Source organism: Anarhichas minor, unplaced genomic scaffold, assembly GCF_050575085.1.
Source record: "Anarhichas minor isolate MPS153535 unplaced genomic scaffold, ASM5057508v1 ptg000045l, whole genome shotgun sequence".
Lineage (NCBI taxonomy): Eukaryota > Metazoa > Chordata > Actinopteri > Perciformes > Anarhichadidae > Anarhichas > Anarhichas minor.
The window spans coordinates 5,039,126-5,056,454 of record NW_027466491.1 but is presented as its reverse complement, the minus strand read 5'-3'; the positions used below and the strand labels follow the sequence as shown (position 1 = coordinate 5,056,454).

The following is a 17,329-nucleotide window of genomic DNA, read 5'->3' as shown; positions in this document are numbered from 1 at the left end:
ATCTCAAGAACTAATGCCCCCCCCCCCCCCAAATTATGAACTGCCATACCAACATCACTTTTATCAGGCTAGGCTGCTCACGGAGACTGTGTGGGAGTATTGTTCAGGACGTAGATGGGTCAAACACAGTAGGGACTACATAAGCAACCTGAGCACCATAGTTAGACAAACGTATGCAGACGTTACTGAAAGAAAGGATGAAGGCGGATGTCTTTCTGTCCGATAGCTCCAGGTTACACCTCACTGCTCAGTAGTCTCGTGTCTGGCCATCCTCTTGTCGTTTTCTCCCCATGTGTGGCATATTGCAGATGTATGAAGGGTAGAGATATATATATATATATATATATATATATATATATATATATATATATATATATATATATATATATATATATATATATATATATATATATATATATATATATATATATATATATATATATATATATATATATATATATATATATATATATATATATATATATATATATATATATATATATATATATATATATATGTGCACATACGGCAAACAACTTGAATCCAAAGCAAGCCATACATGCAATCTGAGAGCCTCTCTATTCCTCTGCACTTCCTTCTTCCTCAGATGTATCTCTCTACTCTCATCCCACCTGTCTGTCTGTTTCCTCTTTTTTTTCATCATCTCTTCCTCTGTGTTTTCCTTTCATTCCCTTCCATCTGCTCTCGTCTCTCTGTTGTTGGTTTCTTTTCTTCTACCTTCTTTATCTCTCTCTCCGTCTCTGACCTTTCCGGTGTAAAATCTTCTCTCCGCCCGATTCCCAACTATGCTCACAGTTTTTTTTTAATGGGGTGCGGGTTAGAAAGGGAGGGATGGGGAGGGGGCGCTATTTACCGAGGGAAAACCCTCCAGAACGAGTGAGGAAAGGGCTGCCGGAGCAAAGCGGTACGTGTGCACGTACGTGTGAGCGAGCGAGACTGAAGACAAGACGGCCATGCAGCATGTTAATAGCCTGAGCGCAGACGCCTCTTTGAGGCCGACTTCAGATGTTATTGTTGAAGGCAGACTGTGGTCTTCACCAGTAATTAACGAGCCGCTGCCCGACTAAATGAAGTTTAGGGTTTAACCACAAATACATTTTTGCCATTTTCACATCTGCCACAGTGGGGATTTGCAAAGGCTGGGTCATACACAGGATAACAAGGTATCGTCATGAAATGATCACAACAATGACTCTTTGATCAAACAGATCTCGTCGCTGGGACGTGTTAAAAGAAGAATTTTGATCTGTGCTTTAGGTCGTTTGCTCGTACTGGGAGCGAGGTCGTTCCTGCTGCCCGATTAACTCCGTAGTGGATCAACATCATAAAAAGACTGTGTAATTGCGGGACTTATATGGATCATAAATACCAGAGTAATGGGTGCCATTTTCATTTTAGCAGCAGGGAGCGTATGGACAGCGCCTACTGCAGCAAGACTGCTGCAGAGAAAGCAATAAACACACTTGTTTTTTTTCCTCTGTCTGCTCGTCATTACTGAACACTAAAACACAGATATACATGCAGATAGCTCGGCTATCATAATAAGTGCCTGCGTCTGTGGCGGGACAAATCACGGCACCTTCTGGCTTTTGCAATTAATTGGGTTTACGGTCAATGATGCCGCAAGATCGTAACACAACTTCATGATGATCCGTTAACGCTGGACGTGTTCCCCTTAATGAATTAGTGAGTGTATTTGATTTGCACGGTATACGTGACTCCACAACTAAAATAATGACACTTGGCTCAGCAAAGACATTTTGTGTTTGAGAAGGGAAAGAATTTGAGAAATGTCAAAAAAGAACTTTTTTTAATAACTTCTTTAAAGATACTCCATGTCACCTCTAACTCCTGCTCGTGGTCTGTGTGTGCTGCTCAGGAGGGGAGTTAATGAGAGTGTGAAATTAGTGCAGAATCATGGTGTGTTTTCCTTTTCGCCACAGGCCACAGCGGTGGGAGGCAGAGCCCTTCTGTCCTCTTCCTGTCATCTAACCTTCTATCCGCTCCTCGGCCTTCATTGCTAGTTCCTCTGTCCTTCCCCCGAGCGCTCTCCGTCAGCATCCGACCCTTCTGACTCTTTTCTCTGGACCGCGGACACTTACAGCGGAACCAACTCTGAGTAGACCTTGTATGAGTTCGAGTGTCTGCACATCACCATGAGCACTTTTTAATAAGCTAATGCTGCGAGTGCATTCGGAGAGCACTGTGAGGGAGTAAAGCGTTCAATCTGGTACACCGACCAGGCTGATCTGAAGACCAGCACGATCGTTCTAAAGTTCTTTTATGTTTTAACACACAAATGCACAGACGGCGAGAACACTCACATATACAGAGGGGCAATGAGTCAAATCCTGAATGAGACGCGGGGAATCATTTGAAACTTTCAACCCAATCATCCCCGCAGGTCCCCAAAAAAATCTATTTGGAGTCAGAACTAGTAATTAGAAAGCAGCGAGATTAAAAGCAGAATTAAATGGAATGGAAATCAGCCAAGCATGAGTGCGATACTATTACATGAAGCCCTTCAGCAAGCAAGTTCAGGCCTTTGAGTCACTCATTTAAACTATTTTCAGAGATCTGGCCATCCTATCAATCACGATAACATCTGAGTTGCTAATTAACTGAGATATGGCAACACAGCAACTCTGCTTGACTTTAGGCTTTACCTGCACACACACAGACCTAAATATAGCAGACTATCTACAGGCATGGGCACGCTTGGTCATCCTGTGGACGGAGAACAGGGAGGGATTAGGGGCCTCCTGAAGCTTTTTAAAATGCCAACCTCGTCCGGAGCAAGGGGTGTAAATGCCACCCAAATGTCAGCAGGACACCCCCACAAGTCAAACCAAATTGGCTGCTGTATGCACAAACACTCTGCTGCCCCCATATTAGTGTGCGAGTCTTAAGAGACATACGCTCTGACGCGACAGGTTGGATTGCTGCACTTGTGGCGGCAGAACCAACTCAACCCAACACTGCTCAGCTTACAACTCACATGGGGGGGAGAATGTTTCGTCAACCTTGAGGTCATACGGTCCACTTTGGAAGAGATGTCGCCACACACACCGACAAAATACACACACGACTCACACGTAAGGTTTTAGCGGCCTTAGACACAAATACTGTTATTTCAATACATCAAACCTATATTTTGACATGGCTAACTCACAGTATGACTAGAAGGGAAAGCCAAATACACACTGATTGCAATTGCTTTAGAATATATGGACAGAGAGGCAAACATTAGCGATAAGTAGATTAGAAGAATCCCTTCCACACCAGCCTGTTTCTGGCATTTGGCCAGGGAGTGTAGTGGCAGCAGGCTAACCGAGGTGAGACAGATGTCCTCCTCCCCAGCCACCTCCTCCGGCTCCTCCTGGGGGAGCCCGAGGCCGTCCAAGACCAGGTGGGAAAGATAATCCCTCCCAACATATTCTGGATCACAGATGCAGATATGCAATTCTGATCACTGTTCACTCTCCGGCTGCTTCCGGGCAGTCTGTCCGAACAGAGTAGGTAACAAACCTACAGCCTTGGTTGAGCCCCGGTGGCAGAACGCACACGATCTGTTGCCGAGAATACAGATACAGCTCACGGGAACGGAGCTGGCACCCTGTATGTTAACTACTACGATCACGGGTATGCAGTTGGTGCTGCTCCTAATTACAAGCCGACCACATGCAGCAGCATCTGAACCATGAATGGAGTATTTGATACAGTCCGACATGAAATGAAATGGTAATTCCCACAAGGAAATGAGGTTATGCTGCAACAGAATGTGATGTGCAGTAAGGCGAAAGATAAAAATGCAATCGCACAAGCAGAATGAAATACGAAGGTTAGCCTTACATTTACCTTTGACTGAATGCCAAACATCAAAGTAAGGTTAGATTGGTATAGAAGCCCCTTAGGTGATTCGATTGGTCATTACGTGGCCATCAACATGGCAACACAATATTGCACTGAAATCGTACCTGACTCAGTAGCCCCTGGAAGTTAAAATTCATCATCATAATAACATTTCAGAGGGTGGATACGCAGATGTCGGGGTTCTTTGGAAACCAGATATGAATAAAGATTGTTCAAACAGACACACAAGAACAATATAAAGTACACCTGGCTTAGGAGGAGAGAACAGTCAAACATTAAGACCCTGTTCTCTCCTATGCCCACACATTGCCACACACGCCACTGATTTCCTGTGCTGCTTCCGTCATTAAGGCCGCCATGAGTTGCATGGCTGGCTGCAGGAGGTGTAGTGATCCATCAGCGGAGTGCCAGAGCTTTGCCATTAGAAAACCATCTGCAAGAAACAGCGCTCCATTGGCACTACAAGTCTGGAGAGGGCAAGTCAGAGGGAGGGAGGGAGGGAGGGAGAGAGGGAGAGAGGGCCCTGTGTGCGAGGCAGTTTGCTGTGATTGATATGAACCATTACAGACAACATGGAAGAGGTAGGCAGAAAGCTAGTCACCGTTGTATTTTTGGTCATTTGTTCAGACAAAAGCTTGGCCAGACCCACAGTGAACAGGATGTGTGTCTCAGAGAGAGAATGAAAGTGGGAGAGAGAGGGAGGGGCTGGGAGAAAGATGTGGGAGCCAAATCTGATTGGTTTGTTGAACCACATGTTTTCTGATGCAGGCAGCCCACAGAACACAGACTGGGTTGTCTTATTTTAGACACTCCAGATACCCAAAATGTGCGTGCACAAAAAGGGAGTTTTCATCATATGTACCAACATTGACAGTCCGTACTCTCTCTTAAACCAGTATGTTGCTGTCAGAGAGCATCAATCAAAGAAAAGGTAACAGCTGACAGTACAGCTTAGGTTAGTGGTGATGTGATGAGGAGCATTAATGAAGAGCAGTCTAGCTTCACTAAATCAACCGGCTGATTCTCTGCGATTCCACATTGTTTAGCAGCCAGTCCAACGTTTAGTGGTCAGGGTGTATGTATCATTGATTTGCCAGTACACCTGAACACATTCCAAGCAAACATCCGTCTGTATTGGCTGTTCTTTTCAAAGTGTGTCGGTATTCACAGAGTACGACGTTCAACTTCAAAGAGTGGAGCCCAGATGGCCCGTGTGAAGCTATATCTCTCCGCTGGCGAGTGTTCAAGATACTTCTATCGTCAAAACATTGGAACATTCATATTTAGGGGCTACAGGAACGCTTATCCTGCCTCGGCATTAAAACTATGCACCGGGATGTTAAGATTGTGGAAATGTAAGCCAAGCACCAGTGTGGAAGTAGGAAACGTCTTTAATGGATCCTAAAAGGTAATGCATCACTGCATGGAGGCCAATTCAATTAAATTGCCTCCCTATTAGATTTACACAACTCGCCTGGGACCACAGCGCTGTATAGAAAACTACCAGACGTACAGAAAATTACCACAAAGACATCCCTTCACAATACTCACATTTAATGGGAAATAAAAGCGAGGATGGAAGTCGATCTGTATTCCTGGACGCTATCAAACCAAACATTGGGAACCAAAGGAACAGTATATTACATCATGTTTGATTTACGATATCCTACTAAATGTTCAAAAGGTTGAAATCAATAAATGGTCACTAAGAGGCCATGTAATGTAATTAGTTTGATATTCTACTGGTATTGAGTCACGTCCCAGCCTTCATATGTCTTGAGTGACTTGGTCATAGCTCTCCGACGGACCAGTATGACGCTAGTGGCACTTTCACACACATCTCGTAAAGTTAATGGAATCCTGACCTAATTGTTCCAGTCAAAAAAAAAAAGCAAGTTTGGTCATTCTTTAACTTTATTTTAATCTGATCTGATTAGGTTTAGCAGTAGTGTCCTACATCACAATCTCCTGAAGTTATAATCATAACATCATCGATCGCTTTGAAGAATTGGAAATCTATTCCTACTTCTCCTGTAGAATGAACAGTAACGCCTTGTTTGAAAGGAGTACGAGTACACCTTCTCAGCACTTACTCACACAGCAGGTGGTGTCTCATTATAGACTTGCTGTTCTGGGTCGCTGATCACATTCCCAATAAAACTACAAACACGTGTTCCAAGTGCACATCCCAATCAATTCCCGGCTAGGTGTTTTGGCGTGTCGCTCGGCGCCGTACCTGAGAAGCGGCTGGAAGATGACGGTGATGTTCCTCGCTCCCGGTTTGCACACAAACTTCATTTCTCCCCCTTCAATCAGGTTGTCATCAGCACCGCCTAGAACAGAGAAGACAGGACTTGACCAAACGTGACAGAATAGACATCTCTACATGCGGTGTGTAAAATGTAAACGTGTGAATCATATGTAGGACGACATTTACATGACTAGAGGAGGATCTGAAGATGTGCTTTCGAAAACAGCCCACCCGAAACTCAGCAGTCATCATCGTGCTGAGTCCTTTAACAAGACACCAGATCCCAACCAACCCCAAGAGTGCTGACCCTGAACTGTGATCTCCCTGAACGGGGAATGTAACAATTATGTTCCCTCCATTAATCAATGGAATCTTAATACATATTAAATTATTCTGAGACATTCTCAAGTATTTAAATGTTCAAATCGGTACAGGCGTACGACTTCATCCCCAATAAATCCATCACTCAATCAGTGCGGCTCTCCATCACAAACCCAAACGTGTCCCGCATGCTCGCACTCCTCCACGCCCCTGCGTCACTGCGTGGGTGAAGCCCACAGCTAACGGGGTTAATCAGAAAATCATTGCCATGTAACGTGCTCACAGAGGAATGGGGGGGGGGGGGGGTCGGACACTGAGCGGAGGGGGCCGCAGAGAGGGGAGGAGATCACAGGGGAGAGAGAGAGAGAGAGAGAACACCGAAGCTCATTACCTCCACTCATCCTGAAGTAATCAATAGAATTGATGGAGAAGAAATTGCGCTTCGTTGTCAATACAGGTAACTGCAAAGCAAAAAGGATTGTCTGTCTGTGTGTGTGTGTGTGTGTGTGTGTGTGTGTGTGTGTAGACTATGCATGACTGCACACGCTGATGTTTCTGTATTGTCCGTTGATGATTGAGAAAAGGAGAAGGAGAGCAGCATTCCTGCCTTTATGCAGTAGAGGAAATGTTTTAAATTACAATTTCTGGATTTAGGTGGATGGTGAAGTCCCACGGCACTCGGTAACAATACATCCATGAGGCCGGAAAAAAAACAGACAATGCAATAAATAACCGTCGAGATTCAAAAACCTCGGGAGTCGGATACATTCCCAATTGAGCTCCGTGTGTGTGTGTGTGTGTGTGTGTGTGTGTGTGTGTGTATGTGTGTGTGTGTGAGGAAACCTTTAGGAAAAAGTTTGCCGACAAGATTTAAGTCTCTGTAAGAATAATACCATCAACTTGCTGACTGCACTTTCCTGTGGAGCGAGTGTGTTCAATCGAAATGAGGAGAGCAGTGGTGTCGAGTGAACAGAGTAAGTTAAGTGGGGGAAAAAAAAAAACTGGACCGAAATCAAACGAGACGGCGATCCAAGCTACTTCGATCGGGTTTTGAAATAGGTATGGCTGTGTGTGTGTGTGTGTGTGTGTGTGTGTGTGTGTGTGTTCAGGAATGGGGAGACTTCAGCTCGACACAAAGCCCTGCTCGGCTGTTTGCTTCTGTTTCATTTCCATGTCCAATGCGACCTCGCAAAGCTCGTGTGATATAACACAAAGGCACTTCGCCTAGCGTGCGAAAGCCTTTCCCGCATTAACCTGCGCTGCCAGCCCAGCCCTGCATTCAAATGCATATCGACCCATTGTTCCCTGCGCCGGGCTCCGTAGTACATTTCTAATGGAACAAGTTTCTTTTGAGAAGTATGGGACACAGCACTCTCCGTATTTTTTTTTTTATTAAAATGATAAGGGAAGCTTTCAATCTATCCCAAAAACTTCCAAATCAAGGGTTTTGTGATTCTGATCTGTTGCCTGCACGGTTAGTCCACCTTCACGCTGCTAAGTGGAGACGGAGATGAGATCCAATTCACTCAAACTCTCTTTCTCCGGATCTCCATCCATTCATCCTTCCTTTGGTGCCAATTCAATTAAGACTCAATTACGGGCTCCTAAACAAAGCTGCCGCCGAACGCATTCTCCCCTGCTCATCCTCCCTCTCTCTCCCTCACGTTCTCCATCTCTCTCTCTCTCTATCATCGCTAACCATCAACGTGGAAAGAGCGCGCAAAACTTTTGTTTTCTCGTCTTCAACCTGCAAGTTCCCATGAATAACATCAACATGTCACAGACTCTGGGGAAGTTAGCGTTACCCGTCTGCTCCAGGAACCACGTCTAACTGGCAACTACACACAAACAAACAAACAAACACACACACGCGCGCACACACACACACACACACCAAATTGACTACCATGTATGTATTCCCGATGACGGTGACCAATTTAATTTCATGCTCTAAACATCTGCATCCGTGTCAGACAAAGGAGCGAGGAAGAGGCCCCATTGATCCGTGGGGTCTGGGACCAGCTGCCAACAGGGCATAGCACTGATGAATATTAAATAGGCCAGCATTAATATGCATGGGACTTTTCGGAGTTGTCTAGACGTGACAGGGTGGCTCCGGTTTCAGGTCAGGATGCCACCAAACCGCTGCCAGCCGCCTCTCCAAATAATGTGTAAAAGTGCCATTTTAGTTTGCGAGAGCTTGTGCGTTTGCACGCGTGTGCGCGAGTATTGGTTAGTGCTCTTTGGAGGAGAGAGAGTGTGTGTGTGTGTGTGTGTGTGTGTGTGTGTGTGGGGGGTCTGATCCAGGATTAGTGGGAGGGGTGTGCGGAGGTGTGGTGCTCAGTGGGACGGCAACTGAAAGCTGGAAAGGAAGAAGCGACACATTCTAATGTGGCCAAATCTGCCTGAAATCCCCCTCGAGGACCACCGCACCGGCTGCAACACACTCACCTCGGCAGATAAAAACACCCATGGACTTAAGGGGTACAGACTGACAGCTACAGATATGTATACATGTACGGCTCAATGGCTTTAAAACACACACACAGAGAGAGAGAACCTAAAACAAATGGATCAACCCAAACTACACAGATGCCATATGCTGACACACACACACACAGTGACACCCATCCAGCCCCCTGTGGTGCCGTAGCATGGGCTCCCCAGCCCACATGTAATCAAGTCGGGCAGTGACTTAGTGAAATTGCATTAGCTACACTTTCATGGGTTTGATGAGAAACCGGTTTGATCCTGAGATGAATTCCGGCCCTGCCCAGATTTAGGCGGGGGAACGAGCGAACGTGCGATGCCTTCTTTAACACACTCCAGCGTCTCCTGGGACCGGAGTGTTTCTGTATGCATCTGAGAGTGTGTCAGAGAGAGAGCGAGAGGAGGAAATCCGGACAGGCATAATCCCTAATTTACAAGTGGTTTGAATATCTTTCTGTGTCCGCAATCCAAATGAGTGCGCCTGTATGGAGAAAGGAACAGAAGTCCAAAGACTTACGTGTATATATGTAATACCACATATAGAGCAACAGGTTCAGGTTCAGAATATATATATATATATATATATATATATATAATATAAAAATCCTAAATGTATATAAACTGAGTTTATTTATATGTCTTAATACAATAGGCTTCGCCATGCATGCAGGTGAACCCACTTGTAACCTCGCATGTATGGCCAGCGTCCTGATCTGGGTTTGTGTTCATGTCAACCGAAGACCATCAAAGACGCTCCAGCTGGTCTCTGATTGGGACCGGCGGGAGGGCAGCTGTGTGATTGGTGGAGTTGAGGCGCAATCATGTCCACACACTCACACGACGTCGGCTCGCTAAGGTGAAAACAACTTGCTGTGCTGGTCAAGAAAGCATGAGCAGAATGAAACATCAAAATACAGAGTTTAAATTTGATGGGTGGGATGCTACAACATCTGCACCTCTCCACAGTAATTGAAGAAAGTAGAGGCAGTGCTCTTCCTTTGATTGAGGCGTCTAATCTGTGCCGTTAGCCAGCACTGCACATTTCATGCTGAACTGTGCAAACAGAAAGCAACATATATAATAATCCAATTTTCAACTCCAATGGCCTCATTTGTCCGGAGCCGTTACGCTAGAAAAATTAGTTTGGGAACGATCAATTCAGGTAATATCCTTCGTGTACAATTCAGATATATTTAAGCGCGTGTGTGTGTGTGTGTGTGCAGTCGGCTGCATATTCACCGAGATGAAACCTGCCAATCTAATAAGAACGATTTCCGTGTCAATAATGTATGACTCTCTGGTCAATTCCGGGCATCCCATCCCACTCAGACCGTCTCCATGTCTGATCGGGTCTTAATGAGAGCCTTCTATTATTAAAATTAATTTGATGGGACGGCGTCTGCTGCACCGCCAACCAGGGGACCGAATCCGTTCCTTAGTCGAGAATAAACGTTCTAAATAAATAATAGCATAAATAAATTCAGGTGTGAATTGAGTTGGATTAATTATTAAAAGCCTCACTGTGGCACACAATGTGTCTCCGTGGTCTTGGGTTTAATGGATGCACATGTCTCAGTGGTGGTATGACAATAATGCACTCCGGTAGCAGAATGTCTCTTTTGAGACATGAAGACTCATCCTGTCAAGTCACGGGACATTTTCTACTAATCACCCCGCTCACTCTAATCATGAAGGGTTCAAAAACACTCTTTTTTTTTCCGCCAGGGTCTCTTGAATCTGTCAACCACAACAAAGAGTTGCGTCGGAGTGATCGAGTACATGCACGCGAGTGTGCACGCGAGTGGATAAAGACCAGGAGAACTAATCGGCCAGAGAACCGAGTGTCATCACATCTTTGATTGGACCCAGCGGGGAACCAGGCAGCACATTGCACACCCTTTTCTTTACCCGCAAGAACCCGTTGCATGCTGGGAAAGCAAGGAGGTGGGTGTTTATCTGTCTGGCTCCCAGTGAAGCTGCCACTGTGCAGGTGCCAGCCTCGTGTCCCACATGCCCTTCTTCCATCCTTCCTTCCATGCTTCCCTCACTCGCTCGCTCCCTTTTTTGTATTTGTTCATCCCTCCATCTTCTCCAATCAGCAGGTCCGAGATTAAAAGTAAACACAGAGGTGACAGCCGAAGCAGCCAACAATGACAACACCGATGCTGATTAGAATTAGCCTCAGGTCGGAGAAGATACACCGAGCTCTTCCTCTCTGATTAAACGTCGGCACTGTGTAAACTATTACAACCTTGTTCCAGTCTCCTCCTGTTGTCCTCTGCGTCCCCCCCCCCCCCCATCATTCCTATTCTTTCTTACTGCGTTTAAAGTCTGATCCCAGAACTCCTATATTTAGGTTGTTATCTCAGACGGTCGTAGTGAGATAACGAGTTTCTTCCTAAAAAGTTTACATTTTGATTATGCAACAATATGCTTCCCTATAGCTTGCAGACATCGGCCATATCTGAGGTTCAGAATCAGCTTTCTCCTCTCTAAACTATTTCAGGTGCAAGGCCATCACTGCACCGACGGAATAACTGGAGGAGACACGCGTGCAGTGTCTAATGTGGATGTGCTTTGGTTAATGCAGGACTCATTTTGAGTGACGTCGAGATTCACTCCTCGGGCTCCAGCAGGTGTTGCTGGCTTGTGTTTTGGATAATCATCTGTGATTCACATTTTGTCTTGAAGTGGAGGAGCCGCAACTACTTAATGAACTGAAAAACAGTGTGCAATGTACTGCCATCAATTCTGTAGAAGACGCTTTGTTTTATAAGGTCTGAAAGCGCACGGCAGCAAGTGTGATAATCATATTACTGGTACAGTGCACTGCTGTATTTTGAAGCTTTTGTTTTAACATTTCATGCCCAATTGAGATCGAGTCAAATGCTGGCAACTTAGTGCATTTTCCACACCGCTTGTAATTTCAGCACCAGAGTTACTGTAATCCAACCGCTGGTCCCACCGCAGATGAAAGTCCAACACTGCATTTACATCTGCGTGTGCGTCTTTGAAGAGAAGGGAGGGGGGGGGGGGGGGGGGGATCATATCTCTAATGTTTGAACCAATCAACCTTGCTGAAATCTATGTACGAGCAAATTGAACACGATGAGCCCAAGCTAACACACACAAAATAAATACTGTAAGCTAGGACATCTGCAGAAGTGTGTGTGTGTGTTCCACAATATGCAGAGCTGCTCCATATTTGCTTTCATGCTGAACACACAAATAAAGGCTTTTCACAGTAATAGCCTGTCAGGTAACAGAGGTACCTTGCAATTTTATCTCCAAAGCCAGTTATGTCGCCGCTGGAACAAAGCGACTCATAAAAAGGTCTGGCACCGGAGCGAGGAGAGGGGAAACATGTCGCTTTCTAATGGCATTCCTGCAGGGTACAGGCCTCAGGTATGGACTCGGGTTACAACGCTAGTCAATTACAGCATGTCGGACATGTCATGTATGACATTACTTGGCATGCATACTTCATGTAGTGTCCACACATACACACACACACACACACACACACACATCTGGCCACTATGAAAGCCCTCATCAGTCATTGATGTGGCTTTACTACATCACTCAGCTTCAAGGGTAATGTTATACGAGGAATAAGGGCCAATTAAAGGACACCCTTAAAGAACGGTGAACCTGAGGGTATTCAGGATATAGAGACGACATTTAACATGTTCGTCCATCTTTTCTTAGTTGTCCTTGTGCTGTAAGACAAGTCCATGAAAAACAGTAGTGTCTTAAAGTTTCAGAAATTGTTCCTGCACTATTTCTATAAACACATTTTCCTAAATTCTCTCAACTCTGACAGTTTCAGAAATTGCTAAAAACATATGACAAGGTTGTGAAGAGTTAGTGAATAGTTATTACCTCCTTTATAGAGGTTACGCCTATTGACTTCAATCTGTTCAACAGAGTTTTGGAAGAGAAAAACAAGGTTAATTAATAAGGTTATTCTAAATATTGGACAAATAATTATTTATTTGACATTTACTTTAATTTGCTTCGGATCTGTTTTTGAGTCTTCCATGTTGAGACTCCTACGCATTCACACACACACACACAACGATATTAAAATTTGAATCTCCAAACGGCAAAGAACAAGAGAAGTTTAACACCAGCAAAGAAAGACGAGCACCAATCATCTCTTGACGGAGCAATAAAGCAACAAGAGGAGAAAAGAAAGGCGTCTTCGACATTCCAGCATCATAATCCTTTAATAGTTATCGATTTCTTCACCGACAGAGTTGAGCTCTATCTGAGGCTCCGTTATGAATATAATAAATCATAATTGCAAGGTCAGCGGAAGTCAAGTATTGATCACCCGACAAGATGAGTGAGCAACCATTATCCTTTAATTCTGACGACGCATGAAGAGAATTCATGATTGGAAAGGGAATAATTAAAAAGGCAAGTTAGCGATTTCACGATGAACTCATCTGAAAGAGGTTCTTTGGCGTAGAACGAGGTTAGTCCTCGAACACAGTGGCTAGTTTTATCGAGCGGCTATTTGAATGATATTTGGGGCGGTCAGTTGGTGAGGGTGATGTCTCTTCAAAAGCCACATCATCATTCTGAAATGTCCATTCTGAACTTGTCCTAAAAATCATTTGTTTACGCACACACTTCTGTGAAAGCGTGGCTATCAACATCTGCTAACATCTGCCACCCCTGATATCCCACCTAACGCCTCCACCCACGTCTCCCACTAGACATTTTTTCCATTTGCACCTCTTCTCCCTCCCCTCCCCATCGAGGTGTACACATCAGCTTGACAAGGAACACCACTTCTGGTCGCCTCCCAGCAGCCACTCTCTTCTTCTTTCTCTTCTTTCTCTTCCTCCTCCTCCTCCTCCTCCTCCTCTCACGGGAACATGATGCTATTATACATAAACAAGAAGCCTCTAATAAAGCGCAGGCTTGTTTTTCTGTACCTCAGACTGAGCATTAGGTATAAAAGGTGTGGGCAGAGGGAGCTGTTTGTAACTATATTGTTTGCGTACGGGACTCAGCCAGACGGCTCCTTTTGTTCGCCCGACACGGCGAGAACAAGGACATTTGAATATGAAAAGGAAAACAGGGAACGTGTGAAATAGAACTGGAACCCGAGGTGATTATGAATACATCTTAGGAGTCGAGCGAGGTCAGAGGTGGGAGAGAGTTGGGAATGGGAGTCTATATGTACGTGCCTGCAGGGAAATGGGGAAGTCTGAAGTGTGTACGTTTGTTTACGCACATATCCGGGGCAAAACCGCATCGCATAAACATAAAGAGCGGCTGCGACACAAAGAGGAATAACTAAAAAATTATTTAAAGAGGCTGTGAATGCATTACTAACTCTGTGCAAGACTGCATTGGTTATTGGGATGTATTCACACTTCAAATTCCAAGTGACCACTGGGTTACCCAGAGTCATCCTACACACACACACACACACGATAGCGAGGCAATCAAAAAGCAGGGGGCGTGTTTGGGAGACATGTGGAGGAATATGGCGGGGGGGGGGGGGGGCAATGGTAACACATCTACTGCTGGAAAAAGTGTTATTCTCATAATTTATTCATAGGGAACGTGATTGAATCTGGATGTGGGCTCTGTGATCCTGGAGTAGTGATTTGCCGAGGACACAAACACTACACGTACACATTCAGACGGACAGCTGAGGAACTGCTGCACACATCAACACTTCACACGTGCTCTGGCTGGCGGTCTCACTACATACGTTCCCGAATATATTCCAGATGTGGCTACATATGGAGGCGTAATAAAGTCTTTAGATGAAGCATCGGATTAATTGAAGCGTTCGAGGCGTGCTTCGATGGAGAAGGCAAGCAATTAAGTCCCCCCCCCCCCCCCCCCGTGTGTGTCTGCCTGTGTGTATGCGAGGCATGTGACGAGCGCCTGTGTAGCTGTCTGCATGTGTGTAATGATATATGGCGAGTCCTTACAACACTCAAGAGACATACATTACAGATATTACAGATTCATTTCAAACTCATTAGAGATGTGTGGCTCCGGGTAGGTTTAAAAAACCATTAGACGTTCTACACAAACCACTGCCGCTCGGATTCTTACTTAAAGATCTGGTGAAACAGACACTTGACGTATGGTAACCTCTCGAACATGAAAATATAGTTTGTATCAGTATGTATTCACAAAAGGGCAGCAAACACAGCAAAGGCTTCTGCCAAAAACCGCAGTAACATCTGTACTTCTGACTTTGTACTCTTTCTACTTTGTACGGCGGGATTTAAAACAAGCAATCAAACTCTTATTTCCGAGACGATGTTGCTGAGCATCCGAGTTAATAACTATATTGACTTGAAGCAGACCGTTTCGGAAACTCCAAGCAGAGAGAGACGAAGAGACACACATGACTAAGCTTTAAGTGTTGAGTAATCCCACAGCCCGAAGAACTCATCAACTCAATCTCTCGTTTCTAACTCTTTCGCGCTCCCCTCCCCTCCCCGCAGTAAGTTTAATTTGAAGAGAGAGGAAAAAGTCCCTTTCCACACCGTCTGGATACATATTTTTCTAATTTCTTCCTTCAGAAATCTCTTAATGGCTTCTTCGCTGGACCCTGATGAAAACAATGACTTTTAACCTCCCCCCCCCCCCGTCCATCGTTCCTCTCCCTCCATCACAGTCGACTTATTTCACTTTCGAAATGATTTCTTGCTCCTTCAATCTCTTTGCAGCCATTCAGGCCCCGGCCCGAGCTTGTGGCCGGTGCTGTGCATTGTGACAGGTGAAATGAAAGCCCAAGAGAAATCTCATCTTCTTATAAACGCTCCGAGGCATTCAATGTGCCCGTCAAAAAATATAGTTTTTTCGCCCCCTTTTCTCTCCGAGACGCCGACAGAAGTGAGCTGTTATTTGAAGACCATTTGGGGTTTTCCTTTATCTGCAGTTAATCAATGCTGTTCTTCTGTGGTGCCGGGAGGGGAAGTGAGGCATCTTTGCATACATTTACAGACTAGCTACTGTATCACAACTTCAGTCTGTCTTTTGTTTATTTCTAAGATAAATACCGGGAGAAGCCTCGTGAATACTACATTATGTAATTAGTCATAATTAGTTATGCAGATATCGTCAAAGGATCATTCTTCCGTGTGTTATGGAGTAGTTTTTCTACAGATTAAAAGCACTCAACTGCTGTCGTCTCTATCCATCGCCCACCTTTTCTGTTTCATCCAAACAATTTGAAAAAAAGAGGAATGGTAGCAGACAAACAGCGCTGTCAGGCACTGCTGATTGAAACCTCAAGGTCAGAGGCAGGCAGGGGGAGAGAGAGAGAGAGAGAGAGAGAGAGAGAGACAGAAAGAGAGAGAGACAGAGAGCGAGAGGGCGAGCGAGTGAGAGAGAGAGAAAAGAGAGGAGAGAGGGAAGAGAGAAGATAGGGGAGAGAGAGAGAGCAGAGGTAGGAGCTGTAGAACAGCTGAGCTTCTCCAGGGTCTGGCCGGGCAGCGCTCTCTGTGCTGGAGAGCTTTTCAAGGCCTCTCCCTGTAGGCGGATTCTGCAAAGTCACCCTGCTCTCTGCTCTCTCTCGTCAATCTCCTATCCTTCCGTTTTCCTCTCCACCATCCTGTTGTCCGCCTTTCTTTTCCTGAAGTGGAACTCCTCGACCTGCAACAGGCCCTTCCCTATCTGGAGCCTTTTGTTACGCCGCTCCCTCGTCTCCGGCTGGATCAATCCACACCTCTGCCTCCATCGTAGCCACACATGACCGAATCACCCTCCCCTCCCTGCACCTTCTTTTCTATCCTGCCGCCATTCACAGCGAGACATTTTTTCATAAACTCTCAACTCATCTATCTATCGGCACTTACCTAGTATTTGTGCGTGTTCAGTGAGCTTGAAGGTCTGAGATCTCTTCTCACTTGACCCGTACACCTCTAGCCTCGCTCCCTTTTCTTCATCCTTCCACCCGACTTCAACCTTCACTCTGTGTTCCAGCTGCTCTTTTCTCTCTCCTGCTTTATCCAACGAACTCTGCCCAATTTATTCTCCGTCAGATTTGACTTTTTTCACTCTTCTGTCAATACTCTTTCACACGTTCTGCTCTTTCATCCTTTTTTCGTTCGTCTCACTATCCTTCCAGCCGTCGTCACTTCTCCAATCCAGCTGTTCCGGAGTCTTGCGTACCCCCCAATCTCTCTTCCTCTGCCCTCCCCCCGTCCTCACCTTGTAATTCTCCACTCTTGCTGTAGAGTTCTCGTCTCTGCTCTCTCAAGTAGGCACTCATGCTGATGGCATGGGAAGACGATTCAAACCTGCAAAAAACGCACAAAAGGTTTAACACACGACACAACAGTTCAACACACAACGTCACAGGAAACAAAAGGAAACCGTGATCCTCAC

At 45.3% G+C, this 17,329-nt stretch overlaps 1 protein-coding gene across 5 annotated transcripts in view; it reads right to left on the bottom strand.

Moving 5' to 3' along the window:
- exoc4 (exocyst complex component 4) overlaps positions 1 to 17,329 on the bottom strand; it is a 90,945-nt gene that overhangs the window by 51,091 nt on the left and 22,525 nt on the right. For 4 of the 5 annotated variants that reach the window (XM_076111340.1, XM_076111341.1, XM_076111342.1 and 1 more), the window contains exons 10-11: positions 17,153 to 17,241; positions 6,131 to 6,227 (exon numbers count right to left, since the gene is read on the bottom strand). In XM_076111340.1, the coding sequence (XP_075967455.1) occupies positions 6,131 to 6,227; positions 17,153 to 17,241 (186 nt within the window). Of the gene's footprint in view, positions 1 to 643; positions 5,497 to 6,130; positions 6,228 to 17,152; positions 17,242 to 17,329 lie in introns of those variants that run through there. The other variant, XM_076111343.1, reaches the window with a different exon arrangement.